The sequence below is a fragment of the Dendrobates tinctorius genome, unplaced genomic scaffold, assembly GCF_039654945.1.
Source record: "Dendrobates tinctorius isolate UK_male_01 unplaced genomic scaffold, ASM3965494v1 ptg000085l, whole genome shotgun sequence".
NCBI classification, from domain to species: Eukaryota; Metazoa; Chordata; class Amphibia; order Anura; family Dendrobatidae; genus Dendrobates; species Dendrobates tinctorius.
Genome location: NW_027361753.1, coordinates 6,280,772 through 6,304,548, shown reverse-complemented (window position 1 = coordinate 6,304,548; position 23,777 = coordinate 6,280,772). Strand labels below are relative to the sequence as shown.

The following is a 23,777-nucleotide window of genomic DNA, read 5'->3' as shown; positions in this document are numbered from 1 at the left end:
ACATAGAGCTCCATACAGTATAATGGGTCCCATATAATACTCCATACAGTATAATGGCCCCACACAGTACTCCATACGGTATAATGGGGCCCTGCATTTTCCTCCATACAGAGTAATACAGTATAAAGACACCACATTAACTATAGGATTTCTTCTAGAAACAGCTGTGTACTAGGTAGAGCATGCGCAGCTCCTCTCCATTCATTATCTTTGGGACTGCTGGTAATAGCTAAACACAAGGAGCATGAAACACCTCCATTCCATTTATTAACTACTGTTTGTGAGGTCGAGTATTCACATCTTCCCGACATACATTAACTATGAGACTTCTAGAAATAGCCGTGTACTAGGTGGAGCATGCACATCTCCACTCTATTCATTATGGGACTGCTAGAAATAGATTAACATGAGGTCAAGCATGCGCGCCTCCATTTTATTTATTTAATATGGGACTGGCAGAAATAGCTGAGCATAAGGTCGAGCATGCGCACCTCCAGTCCATTCATTAACTCTGGGACTCCTGGAAATAGATGAGCATGAGGTGAAGCATGCACAACTCCACTCCTTTCATTAACAATGGAACTGCTGGAAATACCGCAAGATTGAGCCCAAGCACCTCCACTTTATTAACTATGGGACTGTTAGAAATAGAATCATAGAATCGTAGAGTTGGAAGGGACCTCCTGGGCCATCTGGTCCAACCCCCTGCTCAAAGCAGGATTCGCTAAATCATCCCAGACAGATGTCTGTCCAGCCTCTGTTTGAAGACTTCCATTGAAGGAGAACTCACCACCTCTCGTGGCAGCCTGTTCCACTCATTGATCACTCGAACTGTCAAAAAGTTTTTTCTAACATCTAATCTGTGTCTCCTCCCATTCAGTTTCATCCCATTGCTTCTAGTCTTTCCTCGTGCAAATGAGAATAAAGATGATCCTTCTACAATGTGACAGCCCTTGAAATAGCTGAGGATGAGGTCGAGCATGCTCTCCATTCATTAACTATAGACCTGCTGGAAATAAATGAGCATGTGGTCAAGCATGCGCCTCTCCATTCTATTCATTAATAATGTGAGTGCTGGAAATAGCTTAAAGCAAGGTCAAGCCCGCGCACCTCCACTTTATTAACTTTGGGACTGGTTTAAATAGTTGAGCATAAGGTCAAGCATGCGCATCTCCAGTCCATTAATTAACTATGGGACTGTTGAAAATAGATGGGCGCAAGAACAAGCATGTGCACCCATGCTCTATTCAAGACAAGGCAACTTTCTTGGGATCACTGAGGGTCCCAGTAAGGGATCTGTAAGCTATTCTCTATCCAATAGCTACTGGGGTGGCAGAGGGGGCAGTCGCTCAGGGCCCCGTGCTCTGAGGGGACCCACAATGAGCTACGCTATGGTAACTGTATCAGCGAGCACATCGCGCCGATACAGTTACATTCTGCAGCAGTGCAGGGAGAATCGATCACCCTGCTCTGCCACCCGGCCTCTATGGGGCCCCTGAGCAGGCGGTGGGAGGGCCGGTGCCAGCAATGGGTCCCCGCCCATCATCTCAGGGTCAACTGTATCGGCATCTAGCTGATACAGCTGACTGCATTGATGAGAGAAGGAGCGTTATGCTCCCTCTCCCATCATCCCTCTCTCAGTGTCTGATGTCACCGACGCCGACACTGACAGGGGGTCGCAATGACATCAGTATTCGGCGCCTGCTGTCTGGAGATGAGCAGGAGCTCGGAGCAGTGCAGGAACCAGGAGGAAGAGAGGTGAGTATTTATTATTTTTTTAATGGGGCTGTATTATAATACAGAGGTTGCCTATGGGGAGTGCATTATAAAACAGAGGCTACCTATGGGGAGTGCATTATAATACAGAGGCTGCCTATGGGGAGTGCATTATAATACAGAGGCTGCCTATGGGGAGTGCATTATAATACAGAGGCTGCCTATGGGAGTGCATTATAATACAGAGGCTGCCTATGAGAGGGGGGCTGCCTTATAATACAGAGGCTGCCTATGAGAGGGGGGGCTGCATTATAATACAGAGGCTGCCTATGGGGAGTGCATTATAATACAGAGGCTGCCTATGGGGAGTGCATTATAATACAGAGGCTGCCTATGGGAGTGCATTATAATACAGAGGCTGCCTATGAGAGGGGGGCTGCCTTATAATAAAGAGGCTGCCTATGGGGAGTGCATTATAATACAGAGGCTGCCTATGGGGAGTGCATTATAATACAGAGGCTGCCTATGAGAGGGGGGCTGCATTATAATACAGAGGCTGCCTATGGAAGTGCATTATAATACAGAGGCTGCCTATGGGGGTGCATTATAATGCAGAGGCTGCCTATGGGGTTGCATTATATTATAGAGTCGACCTATGGGGAGTGCATTATACTATAGACTGTGCCTATGGGGAGTGCATTATACTATAGACTGTGCCTATGGGGAGTGCATTATACTATAGACTGTGCCTATGGGGAGTGCATTATACTATATTGAGGACTATCTGGTGTATTATGCTATATGGAGGCTTTCTAGCGGTGCATCTTACAGTGTGAGCATTATAGTGACGGGGCCATCATACAGCCATTGGAGCCATTAAATAGTTTGGGGGATATTAAGGGGTGAGTATATACAGCGAGGGGGGCATTATACTGTGTATAGAGGAGCTGTAAAGGGGGGGGAGTCAGGACTTTATTAAATGTAAAGTGGGCACTTATTGTTATAGGGGAACTCAGGTTACTGTGGGGCACACACAGGGCAATATTACTTTTTAGGGGACAAAATGTGGCACCTGGCATTACTATTTTCTAGAGGGTTGCTTTAGAATTTAGAGGGCACAGAGAACCATACAGTAGGTGCATTAATAGGGACACATACGGCAGCAGCGGCTCAGTATTGGGGTATCAGCAGGATGAGGAGTTTGTGCAGGTTGGGGATAGATGTGGACAGTGCTGAAAATGTGAGAAGTGAAACGTGTCTTTGTTGTATTCTCTGTAGCCGAGTCCTGGCTGGAGAAGTCATCATGTCGGTCTGGGCCAGATGGAAAAGATGTGAAAAAGTGAACGATTCCTTCAGAAAGAACGTCAGCGGTAAGTCACTATCTGTAGCTGTGCTGTGATCTCTTATATGTTCTGTAGGACTGGTATCTACCACTGACCATATGGCAGTAATATCAATATTGGTCTTTATATACCATAGCGATTATTTTCAGTAACAGCGCGGTCATCTGCTGAGGTTCTCCTCCACTATTAGGGTGCGTCACCGAGTTGTAATCAAGGTTACCAGGTCAGGGGTCCACTCAGAAGTTTCACCCCCCCCCCCCCCCCCGAACCAAAACCCTAGCTAATAGATAGGGGAGAACATTTGACTATTTGAATACAGCTTTAACATTGACAAAAATGAAATAAACATAAAAAAGGAAGGATAAAATTGCTTGAAAGAAGCACGACACGTTGCAAATGTCATGCAAGGCTCTCGCACGGTTTCGCTTTCACTTGTCTTGCACAGAGAGAGTGTATACTCGTCAGTCCCCAGGAGATGGCGTAGGCGAGGCCTTACGCCATGCACAAGACGTGTAAGCAGGAAGGAGATACAAGGAAATACACCACCGCCTGAGCAGTGCTGGCTGCAGAATAGAGATGTCGTCGGACTCTCATCAGCAGTTTTACTCCCTTAATATAAATTCTCTACAGGAGCCAATCCTTCAGAAAGTGTGTGAACTCCTGGACCAAACCAGCGAGAAAGGATGGCGGAAACTGGCCGCCAGCATCGCCAAGAACAGACGCTTCAGACTAAGGTAAAACCTTACAGATCTTCCCTGTTGGTGTCGAACGAAGGACTCAGATTTTTCAGTTGGAACGATATCGTTTACTTGCATGTTGCCAACCGGAGCCAATGACCTTTCCCCGTGTGGCGCCAACGATAGACTACCGCCTTTGCACCTAAGACCGAAATTTCAGTGGTGTGAAATGACTAATTCCGACCTATGACAATCAGTTTAATTCTTTGAAACGTTACTGATTGATAGATTTTATTGTCACTTTCCATTATTATAAGACCATTAAGCGTCGGACTGGGCTGCCAAGGGCCCACCAGAAACCAAATCCAGCGCCCCCCTTTTCAGCTACATGCAAATGTGACTTTATCCTCAATCACAAATTTACATAACAATGATCTGGGTAGATTGTTAAATGAATAAGATGCCGCCTCTGTCTGTACACAAGTATATTGTACCAAGTACTGCTCTTATAAGAAGGTGGCGGCCCACCGGAGGATTCTCCTGTTCTCCTGTGGGCCAGTCCAAGCCTGGGACCATATAAAGAGGGTTCCTAGATTCCAAAGTCGTCAAAGGGATTGTTCATTTTTATGTTATTTAAGTTTAATCGTTGCATTAGAGAAAGTTCTGGAACTTCCGACTATATTGGGAGTTGTCGGAATATATAACTGTGATCCGGGCCGTTTAATCACTTAGATGACGCGGTCAATATTCACCGCGGGATTAGTGGCTACATAGATTGAGGGGTGGGGGGTTAAGGCAACGTAATCACCGGGTGTTAAAAGGTTGTCACATCCGCCAGGAACTTAACCAAGGTTCCCCTGGATAGGTTGCCGGTCAGTATATCACTCACTGGCACAGTGGCCTGCAATACAGGAGTTTCGCAGGTTAATATACAGCCAATCAAATTAGTGAATGTTTATGCAAATAGAAGGGCTAAGAAAAAAGTTGTAATAACAAAAATCTAAAAAATAAAATTAAAAAATGGCATTTTTTCTTGCATAATTTTATGTATAAAGAAAGAAAAGAAAATAATAAGTTATATATTAAGTTCATTTTCCTGCATTAGTAACAATCCACACTATAAAACAAACCAACATCGCCCGACACACTGACTTCTAATAGGATTTGTTAGGTTTTTTGACCTTCCATCATTGTGACTGACATTGTAAAGGAAAATTCATAATTGCATTTGCCCCCTTTTTTTTTTCTAGTTTTTGCTGTTTTTTGCCTGTTTTTCATTTGTACTTTACACTTTCAATCTGCGCCTTTTTTGAAAGACTTCTTTCTATGTGTTTGCTTGTTTTTTTTTGTATGTTTAGTATTGGGATCGGGGTTTAGATATTTTCGGCTGATTCTTCAATTATATCTTTTAAAAACTTTGCAAAGTTTTTTTTGTACAAATGTAGATCAGTTCTCCCTCCCGGTGGGAATTTATGCCATTTTGAAATTTTTGCGCAAATTTTTTGGGTTATTGTATCGGAATACCAGACTTCTTGTGTTAATAACCTGCGAAACAAGGGTAAAAGCAAAAGTAAAGAGCAGTTTTGATTTTGCCTAAAATTAATGGAACACGCGCGCCATTTTGCAGAATTTGGTGCAAAACCCGTTAAAAATGAACACCGCAAGACAAGCAGAAAAGAAAAGTGGCATAGAAAACACAAGTGATGAAACCTTGCCACTTATTATTCTAATCTCTTGCATATCAGTATTGTGCATCTTCTTGTATTCTGCACCATTCCTTTGGATATTTATTCCTCTGCCATTCCATTCAGTTTTTGGCAGCCATGTTCATGAACAGCATCATATTTAGAACAGCTGTGCTATTGCCACATTATTGCCTGGTTTTGGGTACAAAGGTTTCTGCTATAGCTTCACATACAGTCAGTGGACTTTGTTATCTTACACCCGGTGTCAGAATGCCATAACACTGGCCAGAGTTTTTATTTTGCATTATTTCCTGATATTTGATTGTTGTTACTTTCATGTGCATGTATTGTGGTGCATTCAGGTGTTCTATTGGGCGGGATCCCACCATCTGGTGGGTATTCCATTGTTTTAAATTTTTTTTAACCTTTTTTGGCTTTTCTATCTATATATATAATTGCCTTAAATTGTCTGTCATCCACTTCCGTCTGGATGTCCCCGAATCCCACAATCCACCGCGCCGCGCCGGAAGTATGCCGACCGCCATATTGAAATACCCCAGTGATGGGTATTCCAATATGGCACCTGCTGGTGGTACCAGGACCACCAGCAGGAAACTGCCGGGACCCCCCCACCGCCGCCAGACCCGCCGCCAATGGACCCCCCTGCTGCTGCCTGCCCACCCACCTCCATCACAGCCGGATGGAGGTGGGTGGGCTGGCAGCAGCGGCCAGTCGGCAGGAAAGGCCGCGGCTTGCTGCCTGTGCACAGGCCGCAAGCCGCGGTCTTTCCTTCCGACTGGCTGCCGCCAGGACCCCCCCGCCAGACCCGCCGCTGTGCTCCCACCCACCTCCGTCACAGGTCGCAAGAAGCGGTCTTTCCTGCCAGCTGGCCGCTGCCAGGACCCCCCACCACCACTCGACCTGCCGCCGCTGAAACCCCCCACCACCTCCTGTACTCACACACACATATTCACATACACATACACACGTACTCATACACACACGTACTCACATACACACACGTATTCACATACACACACGTACTCACATACACACACAAACGTATTCACATACACACACATACATACACACACACACACACGTACTCACATACACACACGTACTCACATACACACACGTACTCATACACACACGTACTCACATACACACACGTACTCATACACACACGTACTCACATACACACACGTATTCACATACACACACGTACTCACATACACACACACGTACTCACATACACACACAAACGTATTCACATACACACACATATTCACATACACACACACACACACACGTACTCACATACACACACGTACTCACATACACACACGTACTCATACACACACGTACTCACATACACACACGTACTCATACACACACGTACTCACATACACACACGTATTCACATACACACACGTACTCACATACACACACACACACGTACTCACATACACACACATATTCACATACACACACGTACTCACATACACACTCACATACACACACACACGTACTCACATACACACACGTACTCACATACACACACGTACTCACATACACACACACACACGTACTCACATACACACACGTACTCACATACACACACACGTATTCACATACACACACGTATCTACATACACACTCACATACATACACACACACTTACTCACATACACACACTCACATACACACACACGTACTCACATACACACACACACGTACTCACATACACACACTCACACGTACTCGCATGCACACATACACACACACACACGTACTCACATACACACAGACACACGTACTCACATACACACACGTATCTACATACACACACACACTCACATACATACACACACACTCACATACACATACACACACACTCACATACACACACACGTACTCACATATACACACACACGTACTCACATACACACACACACTCACACGTACTCGCATGCACACACACTCACATACACACACAAACGCACGTACTCACACTCACATACACACTCACATACACACACACATGTACTCACATACACACACACGTACTCACACTCACACACTCACATGTACTCACATACACACACACACACTCACATACACACACACACTCACACACACTCACATACACACACGTACTCACATACACACACACACTCACATACACACACACGTACTCACACACACACATGTACTCACATACACACACTCATTCACATACACACACGTACTCACATACACACACATACACACACTCACATACACACACACACGTACTCACATACACACACGTACTCACATACTCACATACACACACACACACACACACGTACTCACATACACACACGTACTCACATACACACACACGTATTCACATACACACACGTATCTACATACACACACACACTCACATACACACACACTTACTCTCATACACACACTCACATACACACACACGTACTCACATACACACACACACGTACTCACATACACACACACTCACACGTACTCACACACACGTACTCACATACACACAGACAAACGTACTCACATATACACACGTATCTACATACACACACACACTCACATACACATACACACACACTCACATACACACACACGTACTCACATATACACACACACACGTACTCACATACATACACACTCACATACACACACAAACGCACGTACTCACACTCACATACACACTCACATACACACACACGTACTCACATACACACACAGGTACTCACACTCACACACTCACATGTACTCACATACACACACACTCACATACACACACTCACACACACGTACTCACACACACACTCACACGTACTCACATACACACACACACACTCACATACACACACACGTACTCACACACACACACATGTACTCACATACACACACTCACACGTACTCACATACACACACACACTCACATACACACACACTCACACACACGTACTCACACACACACGTACTCACACACATGTACACACACACTTCCCTCCCGATGCGATAGCATCGGTCACACCTCTAGTATTCTAATAAAACTGCTGATTTATTGGTGGTCCCTGAGTGTTAGCAAGTTTCTTCTCTTTTTTTCAAAATTATAAAAATACAACTCATCCTGTAAAAATTAAACCCTCATATGGACATTAACAAATTGTTAATTCCAGCAACATTGCCTGATTATCAAATTTTCTAGATTTTCAGATGGTTGTATAAATGTATATAAAGGTAGTTTTCTGCCTCTGCAAACAGTCAGATGATAAACACACACACCACATACACACATACATGCATACATACTCATCCACCATACACAGACATACACACACACACTCCACACACACAGGCATATACACACACAACACACGCACACACAACATACACATATCACACAGACATACACACACACACAGGCATATACACACCCCCATACACACACAACACACGCACACACAACATACACATATCACACAGACATACATACACACCACACAAAGACTATACACATACAAATCACACACACCACATACACACACACCTCATAGAGACATACAGACACATACACAAACCACACACAGACATACCACTGTACAACACACACACACACATATACAAACTACACACACACAACAAACACATCTATCTATCAAGTCACGCACAGACATATCACAAAAAGACATACACACATATACACCACACATACAACACACACAAATACAGCACACACACATACACACACTTTTGGGGAAAACTATGCTTTCTTGTGATTTTTTTTTCCCCAGGCATTTATCCTAACCCCAAAATCCCTTGCCACATTGTTGTATGGTGTTTTTCTCTATGTACTGTGTTGTTTGGCTTTTCTATCAGAGAGTTTGGTATTTATAGCATTTTTTACACTTTTCTCAGGGGGTTAGTAGTGGGCCACCTGTGTCTACTTTGTGTTTTGTGCCTGGGTGTATGAACTTTTCATTCATTTTGTACGCGAATCGTAAAGAAGAAGATCAGCAATGAATGAACCAAACCTCTGTGCCAATGTCTCTGCCCGACTTGTCTCCCTCTAGACAGGAAATTTTTCGGGAAGGTCTACAGGAGCTCTCCTGGGTGCAGGCCCCCATGGTTGCCACTCGGCTTCCTAAAAATAGACAAATTATCTCCTTAGAGAGGAAGAGGACTAGAACTCTAGTGCCACCTATTGGAGGTAGCAATCCTAAAAGTCAATGTCGACCCTTTAACGAGCCTTGTCACATGACTTAGAAAAAAACGACAAAAGAGAGGAACTCGAAGTTGTGGTCAACATAAGAGGTACAATAAAATAATAATAAACCAAATATGTTTCTATAAAAGTACCTTTATTCAATATTGGTGACAAATAGTAACATAAAGCCCGTGTTCTCTGCATAAAATTATGTATTTAAAACAATATCTGCCTATATAGTAAAATATCTAAGACACAACAGGCCTATAATAATTAATCAAAAGATATATACATATATTATTGGTATATAGATTGTTGGTATATAGCCTACAAAAACTCCTCTCTGATAAAACAATAGTGGACAAATTAGTGGGCATACGTATAAAATTATTATTATAAATAAGATCAATAATATATACGGCCCATTATAAATGAAGAGTGCACAGCATAGTTTTTTTCTACTAAATTCTCGAATGGTCTACCATTCTCTTAGCTGCTAAATATATTTCGTAGAATATAGTATACAAATATTATAATTTTATATAGATTTTATTTGGATTAAATTGTGATATATACAGATATTGCTAATTTCAGGTTGTCTTGGTATTTTCACATGACTTAGGATAAAAGCCAAACCAGAATCTCAATTTGAAGATACTGTGTTTCGGGGTACTGCCCCTCGTCAGTGCAAAGGGTGAGATTTGGTTTGGCTGTGTGAGAGGCGTCTGACCGATATCCAAGAAGTATTGTTTCACCTTGCGTAGATTGACATGCTAAGCATGCCTAGATGAGGAGACTAAGGCCTCTTTCACACATCAGGTTTTCGCCGTCAGGCGCGATCCGGCGCTTTTGACAGAAACCGGATCCGGCGAAATGCAATGCCGGATCCGGTTTCCCCCCCATTGACTTGCATTCGCGCCGGATGGCCATGCGTTTCATCCGGTTTTCGCCGGATCCGGCAATGTGTCGCGATGTGACGCGATCCGGCGTCTGGAAAAAACGGCTACTGTAACGTTTTTTGTCTCCGGCGAAAAAGCCGGACACGCCGGATCCGGCGCGTCCGGCTTTTTCACACAATGAAAGCCTATGAGCGCCGCAATGCGCCTGATCCGGCGAAAGCCGGATCCGGTGGCCGGATCCGGTTTTTTTGGTCTGAGCATGCTCAGTAGCTCTGCCCACAAGACATATATAAAAGCAAGACAGTGGGACCCACAGCCACACCCAACATGCCACCCAAGAAAGCAACCAAGCGCAGCAGGAGAAGGCAGGAGACCACTGCAGCACCATCAGCACCACCACCACCACCCCAAATGGAGCAGCAAATGGAACATGCTGAGGAGGGGAGGCCAGCAGCAGATGAGAGACGGTAATTATCAAATCCCCCATTCCTCCAAACTAGGGCTATTGAATATCAAGATATTCATTGGCCCTTTGTTTCTCTTTATTCAACAGCCGCCCAATAGATGCAGCAGCAGCAGCAGCAATGGCAGCAGCTGGAACACCACCCACAGGCATGGAGTGTGGCCACCAGGAAGACAGCACATCATCTTCTGGGAGCCCTCCCTCGCATCGTCAGCGTTTGACGGTAAGTTTTTATTTCCAAAATCCATCATCTCTGTAATATATGTCTATTCATTGCCTTTTATTTCAAAACAGGATTCACAAGATGAAGAGGAGCTCCCAGAAGAAGAAGGAAGGGGTGGACAGACACTTGGAGTGGGCTCACAATTGGTAAGTTTTTTGCATCAAACGCAGAAACACAACATCACACTACACACAACACATAGAAAACAATGTTCTGCAGACCACACACAGCAAACAAATGCCTACATCCAAAGACATAACATTTTTTGTTTTCTTCTCTAGTCTTCCCAATCTGGTGCTCGGCCAAGAGGTCCTCGCAGTGCCTCCCAGGGTCGTCGGCGACAGCAACGCGGCGGTCACCAGCGTGTAAGTATAAATATTTTTGCTTTGTTTTTTTGCACTTTTTATTTCATTTCTTTTGTGGAGGCTAATTATGTTATTTTTGTCTTTTTCTTTAACAGCCTTCACAGCGTGCTCCCGACTCTGACGGTGAGGATGGAGGACTCGATGTGGACCACCTCATCGATCTCGTCAGAGAAAGGGAGCCGCTCTGGAATATGGCTGACCGCCGCCACGCTGACCTTATCGTTACCCGACGACTCTGGGAGGAAATCTGTTCGCTCCTTGTGGACCGCTGGGAGGACCTCGAAGCTCGGGCCCAGATTAAAGAGCGTAAGTATATACAGTACCGGTTGCTTGATGTAAACCAGTGTTTCCCGAACTCCAGTCCTCGTGGTCCCCACGGATCATGTGTTCAGGATTTCTATTTACTATGGAAATCCTGAAAACATGACCCCTGGGGACCATGAGGACTGGAGTTTGTGAAACACTGATGTTGTATACTAACCACTCCTTTCTCGTTTCAGGGAACAGAATTGTGAATCGGTGGCGGTCTGTGAGGGATCGTTTCAAGAAGGAGTTCAATAAAGAGATGCGGGCCCCGAGTGGATCTGGAGGACGCAGGAGCAAGTACAAGTACGCACAAGCCCTGTCGTTCCTCCGGGAAACAATGGTCACTAGAAGGTAAATATTACACACCACATGTGAAAAAAAATGTTAGATGTAACTTTTTTTTTTCAGTCAGGGCCATACCATGTCAGTATTTTAATTGTTTTTTTTTCTCTTTATTCCACAGCACGGTGAGCAGCACTCGGGAGCCTGCACGATTGGACCCTTCTGAGGCGATCCCTGAGGAGACCGGCACCGAGGGACACTTCGACCGCCCCGGTACATCTGCACCTTCCCAGCCTTCCCACACATTCGACCCATCTGTCCCATCCACCAGCACAGGAGCATCGTGGCCGCCTACATTACATGAAGCTGCTGGTGAAGAGATCGCTTTCCCTTTACCCCACCCTTCTGCCCCTGCCACCTCTAGTACACCTGCGGGTACTGGGCGGCAGCGGCAGAGGGGTCAGGAAAAGAGTTATGCGCCAGAGTTCTTGCATCTGAATGCATCTTTCCAGAACTGTCTAAAAGTCTTGTCAGAGCAAATCTCCGCAGGCTTTCAGCAGATCAACTCCAGCATTCTGGAGGTGAAGACACTTCTGCAAACCATGCATTCAGAAGCAAGATCTTCGCCAAACCACACCTTTTTCAGGTCTGTTGTGGAGCGCATGGCAACACTATCTCCTACCCAGCAGATGCATGTAATGCATTCATGCCACTGTGCTCTACAGCAGGTTACCTCCCAACCTCCACCTCCCACCACTGTAGTTCCTCCACCTGCACCCCCTCCAGCCACTTTCCATCCTCCCCCTCCTATTACATCTGCACCCCCTCCAGCCACTTTCCATCCTCCCCCTCCTACTACATCTGCACCCCCTCCAGCCACTTTCCATCCTCCCCCTCCTATTACATACCAGCAACCTCACCAGTACCAGCAACCTCCCCAGTACCAGACATCTCCCCACTTCCAGCAACCTGCCCCGTACCAAACTCCTTCCCCGTACCAAACTCCTTCCCCGTACCAAACTCCTTCCCCATACAACTTTCCATCAACATCATCTGCTCCTACAGTCCCTGCCCAACCCTCCACTCCACCGCCCACCACCTCTTCTGCCTCCCACATGTCCACCCATTCTGTAGCTTTTTCCACACCATCACCTCTAACTGTTCCTTCCCCACCACGATCCCAGTCCTCTCTCCACACTCCCATTGTCGAAGTGTCCCGCAGCCCCTCCAGCAGTATTTCCACCCCACACTACACCGAGTTATAATGTTTTTTTTGTAATAAAAATGCCCATTTGGTTGGTTTCAAACCTTTATTAAAAAAGTTTTTTTAACTTTAAAAACAGTTTACACAAAAAAAAATATTTTAAATAAAAGTTAAATTATCGTTTCACAATGGTTGTCTGTCATTTCTTTCTGCGGCGAAATATGTTTAAAAAAAAGGTTAAATACAGGGTATTTAAAAGGTAAAAAGGTATTCAAAACCAGGTATATAACTGTGGGTAAATTTTAGCTTTTTGCCACAGTTGTGTTCCTGGTTGTGTTTGAAGCAAAGTATTTCACCTGAAAAGTTGTGTTTATTGTTGGTGATTTCCTACCAATGTACACAACTTTTGTTAAAAGGTGAAATACTTTGCATAAAACACAACCAGGTACACACCTGTGGCCTAAAGCTAAAAATAGTAAGACCATGACAAGAAGCCAACTTTGGTTGGCAAAGGTATATACTGTTGGTACAGAAGGTACACAAGTTTGGGGCACAAATCTTTCACACTCTGTCATCCTGCCAGTGTACTCTGCCTTGAGGTGACATAAAGTATAGTGGAAAATTGTCCCTGAAACCGTCACAGAACTTCTAGTGGTAATATTTCCAATGACAACATCCATCTTCGCCAGTAACTTGCTCTTCTCTCCAACCTGCACTTTCTCCTCTACAACCTGTCAAAGAAGGGCTGTAGGAACACGCTATATATAGTTTTCCAGTAGCCAATCCCGTTCGGAAGGCCACAAGGGTCAATTTTAAAAACCGGATCCGGCGTAATCCGTCGAAAAACGGATAGAAAAACGGATGAACCGGATGAGACGGATCCGGTTTTGTCTGTCAAGAACAAGACGGATCCGGCAGAAAACCGGATCCGGCACATCAGGTTTTACAAAACATTTGCCGGATCCGGCATTCCGGCACGACGCCGGATCGCGCCTGACGCCGAAAACCTGATGTGTGAAAGTAGCCTTAAGCAGCAATGCTCTTCTGAGAAATATGCAAATTGTCTCCTCAGAGAGGAAGAGAAGTAGAACTCTAGTGCCACCTATTGGAAGTAGCAATCCTAAAAGTCAATGTCGACCCTTTAACGAGCCTTGTCACATGACAATGTCAATCTCCGCAAGGAGAAACGATACTTCTTGGATATCGGTCATTAGCCTGTATGTGCAGTGTTTCAAAGTCTAAAGGTACTGTCACACTTAGCGATGCACCAGCGATCCCGACCAGCGATATGACTTTAAAAGTCTTTTGATTTTAACTATCCTTTGGTCGAAGTTGCTGGAACATCTCCTAAGTATTGTGCCTACAAGATTTTCTGGAATCCAAGTTCCCTGCACCGCCCAGGATTGATTGCATTCCTCCAGACTTCGTATTTGCTACGGTTTGGTGAGCTGACCAAAAACTTTTTTCCCATCCTCAGTAAGTGTACTGGGGATTTGAAGAACATGAATGGATAAATATTACATTTCCTTCTCCTTGAATTATAATGTCCTTCAAGAGATGGAAAGTGATTGGGATTATTTTCCAGTGTGTAAGAGGCATCTGTTATCAGCGGACAGGATTAATGGAAGTCTTTGTCCATTATCCTGCGTATTTGCTGTATGCAAAAATTAAGATGACCGAGTCAATACAGCATGATGACATGAACTCCCACGATCCTCCTCTGGGTCTGTATTGTTTTAAATATATATATATTCAGTCCAAGACTATTACATCGTTGGCCCGCTTACTAAACTTATTTTTTTTATTTTGAGGAACTTTATTGCATTATTATATAGACACTACAGGGCGGCATAATATAGTCACATGGAATTATTCAGGTACAGAAATAATATCCAAGTTGTATTATTAATCCTTCCCTTATCAGGACAAGTGGCAGTATTTTCTGATGCATCATGATTTTTATGATTTTTAGGGAGAAACTAGAAGGCAGTATCATCCATGCCCACATAATTTACAGGAAAAGACAGGAATGCAGTACTATCTGTGCCGGCGTTATTTACTAGTAAAGGCAAGGATATATTTAACCATAGAGTTTACAAGTAGATATAGGGAGGCAACACAGGAAAGATCTCAGCGACCAGGTCAAACAGTTCACCTGCTCCCATCACTCATCATCAGTCCACCATAATTAATCTACAATCTTAGGTATAACCACTGTTCCTTCACAGCCCAGAACTACAGGTCACTGATTTTAGAGAGGATTTGGGCTTTTAGAGCTGGTGCCAAGAATTTGTGAATATGTACGGTATGTCTAAAGATTTATACAGTGGGTACGGAAAGTATTGAGACCCTTTTAAATTTTTCACTCTTTGTTTCATTGCGGCCATTTGGTAAATTCAAAAAATTTCATTTTTCCTCATTAATGTACACTCTGCACCCCATCTTGACTGAAAAAAACAGAAGTGTAGAAATTTTTGCAGATTTATACATCACTGGCATTTTCCCACAGTCCAGAGGTCACCGCAGTTCAGACTGTGAGGGAGCGCAGACTCAGTGACGTGACCGCTAGTCACTGAAGCTGCGCTCGCAGCATCTCCTCATTCACCAGTGGTTTTCAGCCGGGGAGGTCTCATCTTAGCACCATGCAGGTTGAAAACTATTTCTCCCCCAGACATGGATTACGGTGTGGGACACGGACAGGTATGGTATATTGTTGTTTTTTTATTTTACTTTTATTACAGGAGATCGAGGGCTTCGCAGGAATTAGATGAGGTCGTAAGTATGGTTTAATTAAGAATATTAAAGAAGTCTGTGTCATTATCTCAAATAAATGACTTTATTCTGGGTGTGTTAGGAGTCAGATTTCTGCCTCTCCTTTGCTGAAATCTAGATCCTCACATTCTGCAGCCTCCTGCTCTTCACCTGCTGTAGAGGAGACTGCAGAGGAGATTGCCTTGCGGCAACTCTCTGCAGAGGCTAAGCCCTCTACCCCTGCATCTGAGCATGCTCATGGGACGAACTCCCATTGGAGTTCGGGAGTCAGGTGTTCAGGTCCTGTGTCGGATCCCATTGGCTCCTCTTGGTGATTTCCGGAAGGTCCGGTTCGCTATATAAAGCGATACTGCTGCTGTATGTTTGTTGATGGATGCATGGACTGGTGAATGACTCATTGGAAACCCCTACCCTCTGATACTACGTCTGTGAGAGTGCCTGAGTTATTACCAGTATCAGCGCCAGCGCGCTATTGCTCCATTGCCTCAGCAGCCTAGCGTCAGCATTGCGCCTGCTAGTTAGCAGTGTCATTGCAGCGGCTTCGTTCTTGCCGCGCTGCAGTTGCAGCCTTGCGTGCATTCGCGGTTGTGACGCTCTACACCCGATCCATGTCGGTAGGTCTAGACGGAGTAAGTACCGCCATTTAGTGCTACTCCTGTGACCAGATACCGCGGGTGCAGCGCTGTAGTTCTGTGTCCTAAACAGACTCCTAACAGGGTGCCTGTGTTTTCTTACAATGTGACTATGGGATTAGTAATGGGGGTGTCTTATTGACGCCTCTCCATTAGAGCTTGATGTCACCTGACTGTGATATCAACCCCCAACAATTACCCCACTTGCCACCGCTACAGGGCAAGTGGGAAAAGCGAGGCTAAGTCAGAATTGGCGCATCTTAGAGATGTGCCTTTTCTGGGGCAGCTGGGAGCTGATGTTTTGAGCCTGTGGGGAAGTATCCATGGCCCCTTCCTAGGCTATTAATATTAATATCAACCCGCAGCTGTCTGTATAGCCTTTACTGGTTATCAATTATAGGGGGACCCCACGTCATTTTTTTGGGGGGTCCCCCCTTTTAATAGCCAATAAAGGCTAAGTATAAAGTTGTGAGCTGATATTAATAGCCTGTGAAACTCCATGGGTACTACTCCCTTCCTAGGCTATAAACATCTGCCCCCAGCCCTCTGCTGCTTACGAAAATTGCACTGGAGCCCACACCATTTTTTTCCAAAAAATAATCTTTTATTAATTAAATACATGTACAGTAAGCTGCACACACACTGTACTAATTGTATTCGTGACAGACATCTATATATCTACCTATTCTATGTGTATTTACTATATGTAATCCATCTTTTCTATTCTGTCGGCTCCTGCTGTGATTTTACACTACTGCAGCTGCTGAATTAATGGCTTTTATTCTATCTATGTAATATAAATACATATATATATGTGTGTGTCACTGACATCTATATATATATATCTATGTATTCTATGTGTATATACCTATTCTAACTATTCTATATCTATTCTATCTATTCTATTGGATTTTCAAATGCGATCGGTATGTAAAAATTGGACAGCTCTCCCATGTACCGAGTGCTGTGTGATTTTTTTTTTTCTCGCACCCATTGACTTCTATTGCGGGATGCGATCCGATTTCTGATTACAATCGCAGCATGCTGCGATTTTTTTTTCCAGTCCGATCGTGATCCGATCCGAGCTGAAAAAAAAAAACGCAGATGAAGACACAATCATAGAATAACATTGGTCCGAATTCAATCCGATTTTTTTATCGGATTGCATTTGTCCGATTTCATCGAAAGTGAGAATGAGCTGATGGGAGGAGTGCACAGTCAGAAAAGGAGGCAGTCACAACCTCCAATAGTATACTACAAAATCCAAAAAACTGACCAAGCAGAATAAAGATGTGAACGGGTCAGAGGCACTATCTGTGCCTAAAAAAAAATTAGACACAGAGACAGGCCAGTAGTACTTTTGTGCCAACAAATGTAGAAGCAGAACAACCTACAAAAAGTCTCTACCAATAAAAAATTAATCGACGCCCCTCAATATATAAAACTGAAAAAAGTTTTACCAGTGGGAGTAATCACATTGATAAAGAAATTGATGGTAAACACAGCAGCAAAAAGGAAAAAAAAAGAAACAGAGACTAGCCAGTAGTAGTATCTGTGAATACAACATTTAGTCAGAGAGACAGGCCAGTAGTATTTTCTGGGCCAAGAAATTTATACGCAGAGACAGGCCAGTGATACTATCTGTGCCCACTAAATTTAGAAGCTGAGACAGGCCAGTGATACTATCTGTGCCCACTAAATTTAGAAGCTGAGACAGGCCAGTAATACTATCTGTGCCAACTAAATTTAGAAGCTGAGACAGGCCAGTGATACTATCTGTGTCAACAAAATTTAGAAACTGAGACAGGTCAGTAATACTATCTGTGCCCACTAAATTTAGAAGCAGAGACAAGCCAGTAGTACTATCTGTGCCTAAAAAAATAGAAGCAGAGCCAGGCTGAAGAGATGTAAGAACACTGGCTCTTGTATTCCTATATTATATATTCTGGAGTCATTTTAAGAAGCTTTCTGGATGGCAGACACCCTGACTAATAGCATTAGTAGAAGTAACGAAAGTGGAAATTGCTTTAGGCTGAAAGACAATACATTTTTTATTATGTTGACTTATGGTCATGTGTTCTCATTATCACATCCCACATACGGTAGCTCCTGGCAGAAGACAACAAATTCACATAGTACACGTCAATAAAATGAACCTGTTACTTTAAAGGGGTTGTCCACTACTTGAACAACCCCTTCTCAATCATTATGTTCCCTCTATGTTCCCCCCATAGTGATTGTCAAGGGGTTGCCCAAGTAATAGACACCCCTTTAAAAAAAATACTCATCCCTGAACACCTTTTTAAAAAATGTCCAAAATCCCATGCTGAAAATTTCAAGTTTTTGATTGAAAGTTCTGAATTCCCAGCATACATTTAAAAGTAACCTGTCATCAGGATTTTTACACCTTAACTGAGAGCAGCATGATGTAGGGGAAGATACTCTGATTCCAGTAATGTGTCACTTACTGGGCTGTGTTATGTTGTTTCAATAAAATCAGTGTTTTATCAGCAGAAGATTATCACTACAGGAATTGGTATCTCATGCCTCCTGGTCCAACCACGTCCCCACCACTGATTGGCAGCTTTCTGTCACTATACAATGTATTGGTGCTGCCAATCAGTGGTTTGGGCGGGGTTATACACAGCTCAGTATTCCGAGCTCTGCTAGGTCTGAATATGAGAAAACTGTGATTTTATCACAACTGCAGCACCAAGTAAACTAAATGATACATCACTGGAATCAGGGCCTCTTCCCCTACATCATGCTGCTGTCAGATTACATAGCAAAAATCTGGCTGCTTTCTGCGGACGGGACTTAGATGCTGATACTGTATTTCTGTCTTGACCATGAATGAGACTAATGTTTAAAAACCCCAATGAAAAGTGTAAAAGTGAAATCTGCAAGATATCCGAAGTGTCACAGAAACAAAATCCACAAAGGTTTTTGCACTTGAAGATTTCACTGCAGAAAACTTTCCAGGAATAAATCCCTTGTGCAAATGCCCGAGAGGTATGTTTGCACTGAGTTGTTTAATGTGGATTTTGGAGTTGATTCTGTTCCAAAATCCAGATAAAAAAAAGTTTGAATGCTTCAAAAGTGCTGTCAGGACATTTTTTAACCCTGCAGGTGCTACACAGGAAATACAAAGTTGAGTGAAAAAAGAAAAATTATAATTTTTACTCTAAAAATTTGCTTTAGCCCCAATTTTTTCACTTTTACAAGAAATAGCACAAGAAAATAGATCCCACAATTTGTTACCTAGTTTCTTCTGAATGCTCTGAAACCTCACATGTGGTCAGAAATCTCTGTTTGGACAAACAGCCGGGCTCGGAAGGGAAGGAGCACCATTTGAATTTTAAAACAAAAATTTGGCTGAAATAGATTGTAGACACCATGTTGAGTTTGCACGGGTCCTAAGGCTCCCAAACAGCAGAAAACCCCCACAAGTGACCCTATTTTAGAAACTACATCCCTCAAGGATTTTATCCAGGGGTACAGTGAGAATTTTGAACCCACAGGTGTTATACAGAATTTGAGAACATTAGGTCGTCATATTGAAAATTTTCATTTTTTTCACGAAAATGTTGCTTTAGCCCCCAATATTTCACTTTTGCAAGAGGTAACATTAAAAAGTGGACTGCACAGTTTGTTATTCACTTTCTTCTGAGCGTGACGACACCCCACATGTAGTCAAAAACGCTTTGTTTGGACACACGGCCGGGCTCAGAATGGAAGAAGTGACATTTGGTATTTGGAATGTAAATTTGGGCTGGAATAGATTGTGAATGTCACGTCTCATTTACAGAGCCCCTGAGCTATCAAAGCAGCAGAAACCACGACAAGTGACCACATTTTGGAAATTAAACCCATGAATTCATATAAGGAGAGGGGTGTTTAGCTTTTTGAACCCATAGCTGCTTCACAGAACTTTTTAAAATGTGGATGTGAAAATGAGAATGAAAATTTTTTTTATGCTAAAATGTAGTTTCAGCCCCAAATTCGTTAAAAAAAAAATGGACCTCGTATTTTTTTAAGCAATTTCTTCTGAACGCGAAGATACCCCATATGTTGTCAAAAGCTGCTGTTTGGGCACACGGCAGGGCTCGGAAAGGAAAGGGCGCCGATTGATTTTTGGAGCGTAAATTTGTCCGGAATAGATTGTGAATGCCATGTTACATTTTCAGAACCCCTGATGTGCCAAGACAGCAGAAACCCCCCACAAGTGACCCCATTTTGGAAACTAGACCCCTCAAGGAATTCATCTAGCAGTTTTAAACCAACAAGTGATTCATGACACTTTATTACATTTAGATGTGAAAAGAAAAAAAATACATTTTTCTCCACTAAAATGCTGTTTTAGCACCAAATATATAATTTCCATGAGGGATAATAGGAGAATACAGACCCCATAATTTATACTATTGTTTGACACACAATAGAGAATGGAGGGTAAGACCTGTTTCACACTTCAGTTTTCTTGTGTCAGTCAAAATCCGCCGTTTTGACAGAACGTCGGATCCGTCGAAATTAGTGAAAAATGGATGCAACTGATCAGTTTTTTCGACTGATTTGTTTAGTGGACCCGCCGAAAAAACGGATCAGTTTAATCAGTTGCATCGTTTTTTTTTCATCCATTTCCTCCGCTTTTTGACGGATCCGTCGAAACAAGAGAGGGATTTATTTGATGCCAGAAAGGCTTTTGGGTTTAAATTAAAGGAACAGAAATGAAAAAAACGGAATCCGATGACGGATCCGTTTTTTGACGGACAGCGACGGATCCGCCGCCCATAGGCGTGCATTCTAGCTGATGACGGATGGCGACGGATCTGTCACTGTCCGCCTTTTTGACTGAGACAAAAAACGTTCCTAGGGACTTTTTTTTCGGCCAACGGACAGCTATTTTCCGAAGGATCCATTGTACGACGGACGCAACGGAAGGCCATCCGTCACAATCCGTCACTAATACAAGTCTATGGGGAAAAAAACGGATCCGCTAGGCAAATCCGTCAGATCCGTTTTTTTTCTGCTAATGACGGATTATTACTGATGCCAGAAAACTGAAGTGTGAAACAGGCTTTAGGAGGTGCTACTTGGCTTTTAGAAAGCAGATTCCGTTTAAGCAGATTGTGGGCGCCATTAACCGTCGGCGCCATTAACCGTATCCCCCGAAGTGCCAGAACAGCAGACACCCACACAAGTGACCCCATATTGGAAATGTCACAGCCTAAAGAGGTTGTCCGGTCTACAATAATAAGTCTGCAGTCACTCTGTGTGACTGCAATCTCATGTATCCACCAAGTGCACACACTGTGCTCTGCGAGGATTCGCGGGTTTCTGAGCCGGACCAGCGGTGATGTATGTGATATGCATACTTCAGGCGAGAACCTGATTGATGGGTGCAGACAGAAATGCGTCACGTGAACACATCCACAGTGTGATGATCACCACTTGAGAGTTCCAGCAAAGCTCAACAAGAAAAAAAAAAAAAAAAAAAAGCGCAATGTCTCATATAGAGCCAACTGGTTAAGGTTTTGCCCTCAGGATATTTTTACTTTTTATTCTATAAAAGCTTTTGCTGACAGTCAGGGATGAAGATTTACATGTGCTGCGTGGCGAAAAAAAAAAGAGGAAGGAAACGACTTGTTCTGCAACAACAGCGAGGAATATCAGTTAGGAGCATCTCAGATTACTTATGTCTCAACCGAAGTGTCTTCTACAAAAATTGGGTCTTCTAGTTTCTTCGACAAAAAAATTCCACAACATAAATCTTCCTGGAGCGTTCCGTAGCTTCACAGAAACTTTCCTCACTCTTAATTTCCAATTTTCCTATTTTCTCTCTGATTCGAGAGTTTAGCTATACCCGTGAATGGAAATAAAAACATTTTAAAACCCCAAATTAGTAGAAAAAGTGTTTACAAAATTATTTTATATTTTAGCTGAAAAATGAACTATCCCTTAAAAAAAAAAAAAAAAACCTTTAGACAGTGGAATACCATTGTATAGAATTTCTGTTCAGCCATGACTTAAAAAAATTATTTACAGATTGCATTTATTATTTTCAGGGCTTACTTGTTACTCCTTTGGGGCAGAGCTATAATCTGTGACTACATTTTAGCTTCAGGAACTCTGGGGTGGTCTGAGACACACCCCCTGTCACTTCATTGGCTCAGGCTGCTGATCTCCCTGCCCCCGCAGATCTGGCTGTTCAGATTGGCTTCTGTCTAGATAAACAAGCTAAACAAAGGCTCAGCGAGATGTCAATGGATAGAAATCACAACTGATTTTGCCACTCATTTGTTATTACATCGGTGGTAAAATGATCATAAAGTACATACTGTTAACCCCTTCACGCCATGGTCATTTTCCAATTTTTTTATTTTTTTCATTGTTTCAATTTTTTCCTCCCCTTCTTCCAAGAGCCAATATAGCCATATAGGGGCTTGATTTTTGCGGGATGAGTTTTACTTTTGAATGACATCATTCATTCTACCACACAGTGTACTGGAAATTGGGAAAAAAAATCCTAATGTGGTGAAATTGAAAATAAACGTGCACTTTCACAATTGTTTTTTGGGTTTCTATTTACCATGTTCACTATGCATTAAACCTAACCTGGCAATATGACTTTCCAGGTCAGTTCGAGCATGCAAATAACAAATATGCATAGTTTTTTTTTTATTTAAGTGATGAAAAAAAAATCGCAAATTTGTGCACAGATATCAAATTAGACTACTTTAGATGTTGTGTAATAACTTAGTACAGTCGTTTGTGGCACACGCACTTTGGGTGGCAGACACTGAGTTTTCTTTTTTTGTTATTGCAGCAATATATTTGGTTCTTTTCTGCATGAAGAATGGAAAAAAAGTGCAGTTGAGCTGCAGCAACTGCACTATAATCACTGTTGTGATCAACCACAGCTGCTATCACTTCTATCTTTCTCTCTCCCGCTATTAACTGAACTCCTTTATTATTC

The 23,777-nt window shown here is 43.2% G+C and overlaps 1 protein-coding gene across 3 annotated transcripts in view; it reads left to right on the top strand.

Moving 5' to 3' along the window:
• Positions 1-23,777, top strand: part of MALT1 (MALT1 paracaspase) — a 139,711-nt gene that overhangs the window by 45,281 nt on the left and 70,653 nt on the right. For 2 of the 3 annotated variants that reach the window (XM_073584802.1, XM_073584801.1), the window contains exon 1: positions 3,606-3,793. The exons of the other annotated variant lie outside the window; for it this stretch is intronic. In XM_073584802.1, the coding sequence (XP_073440903.1) occupies positions 3,636-3,793 (158 nt within the window). In that variant the 5' untranslated portion in view covers positions 3,606-3,635. Of the gene's footprint in view, positions 1-3,605; positions 3,794-23,777 lie in introns of those variants that run through there. 3 annotated transcript variants of the gene reach the window in all.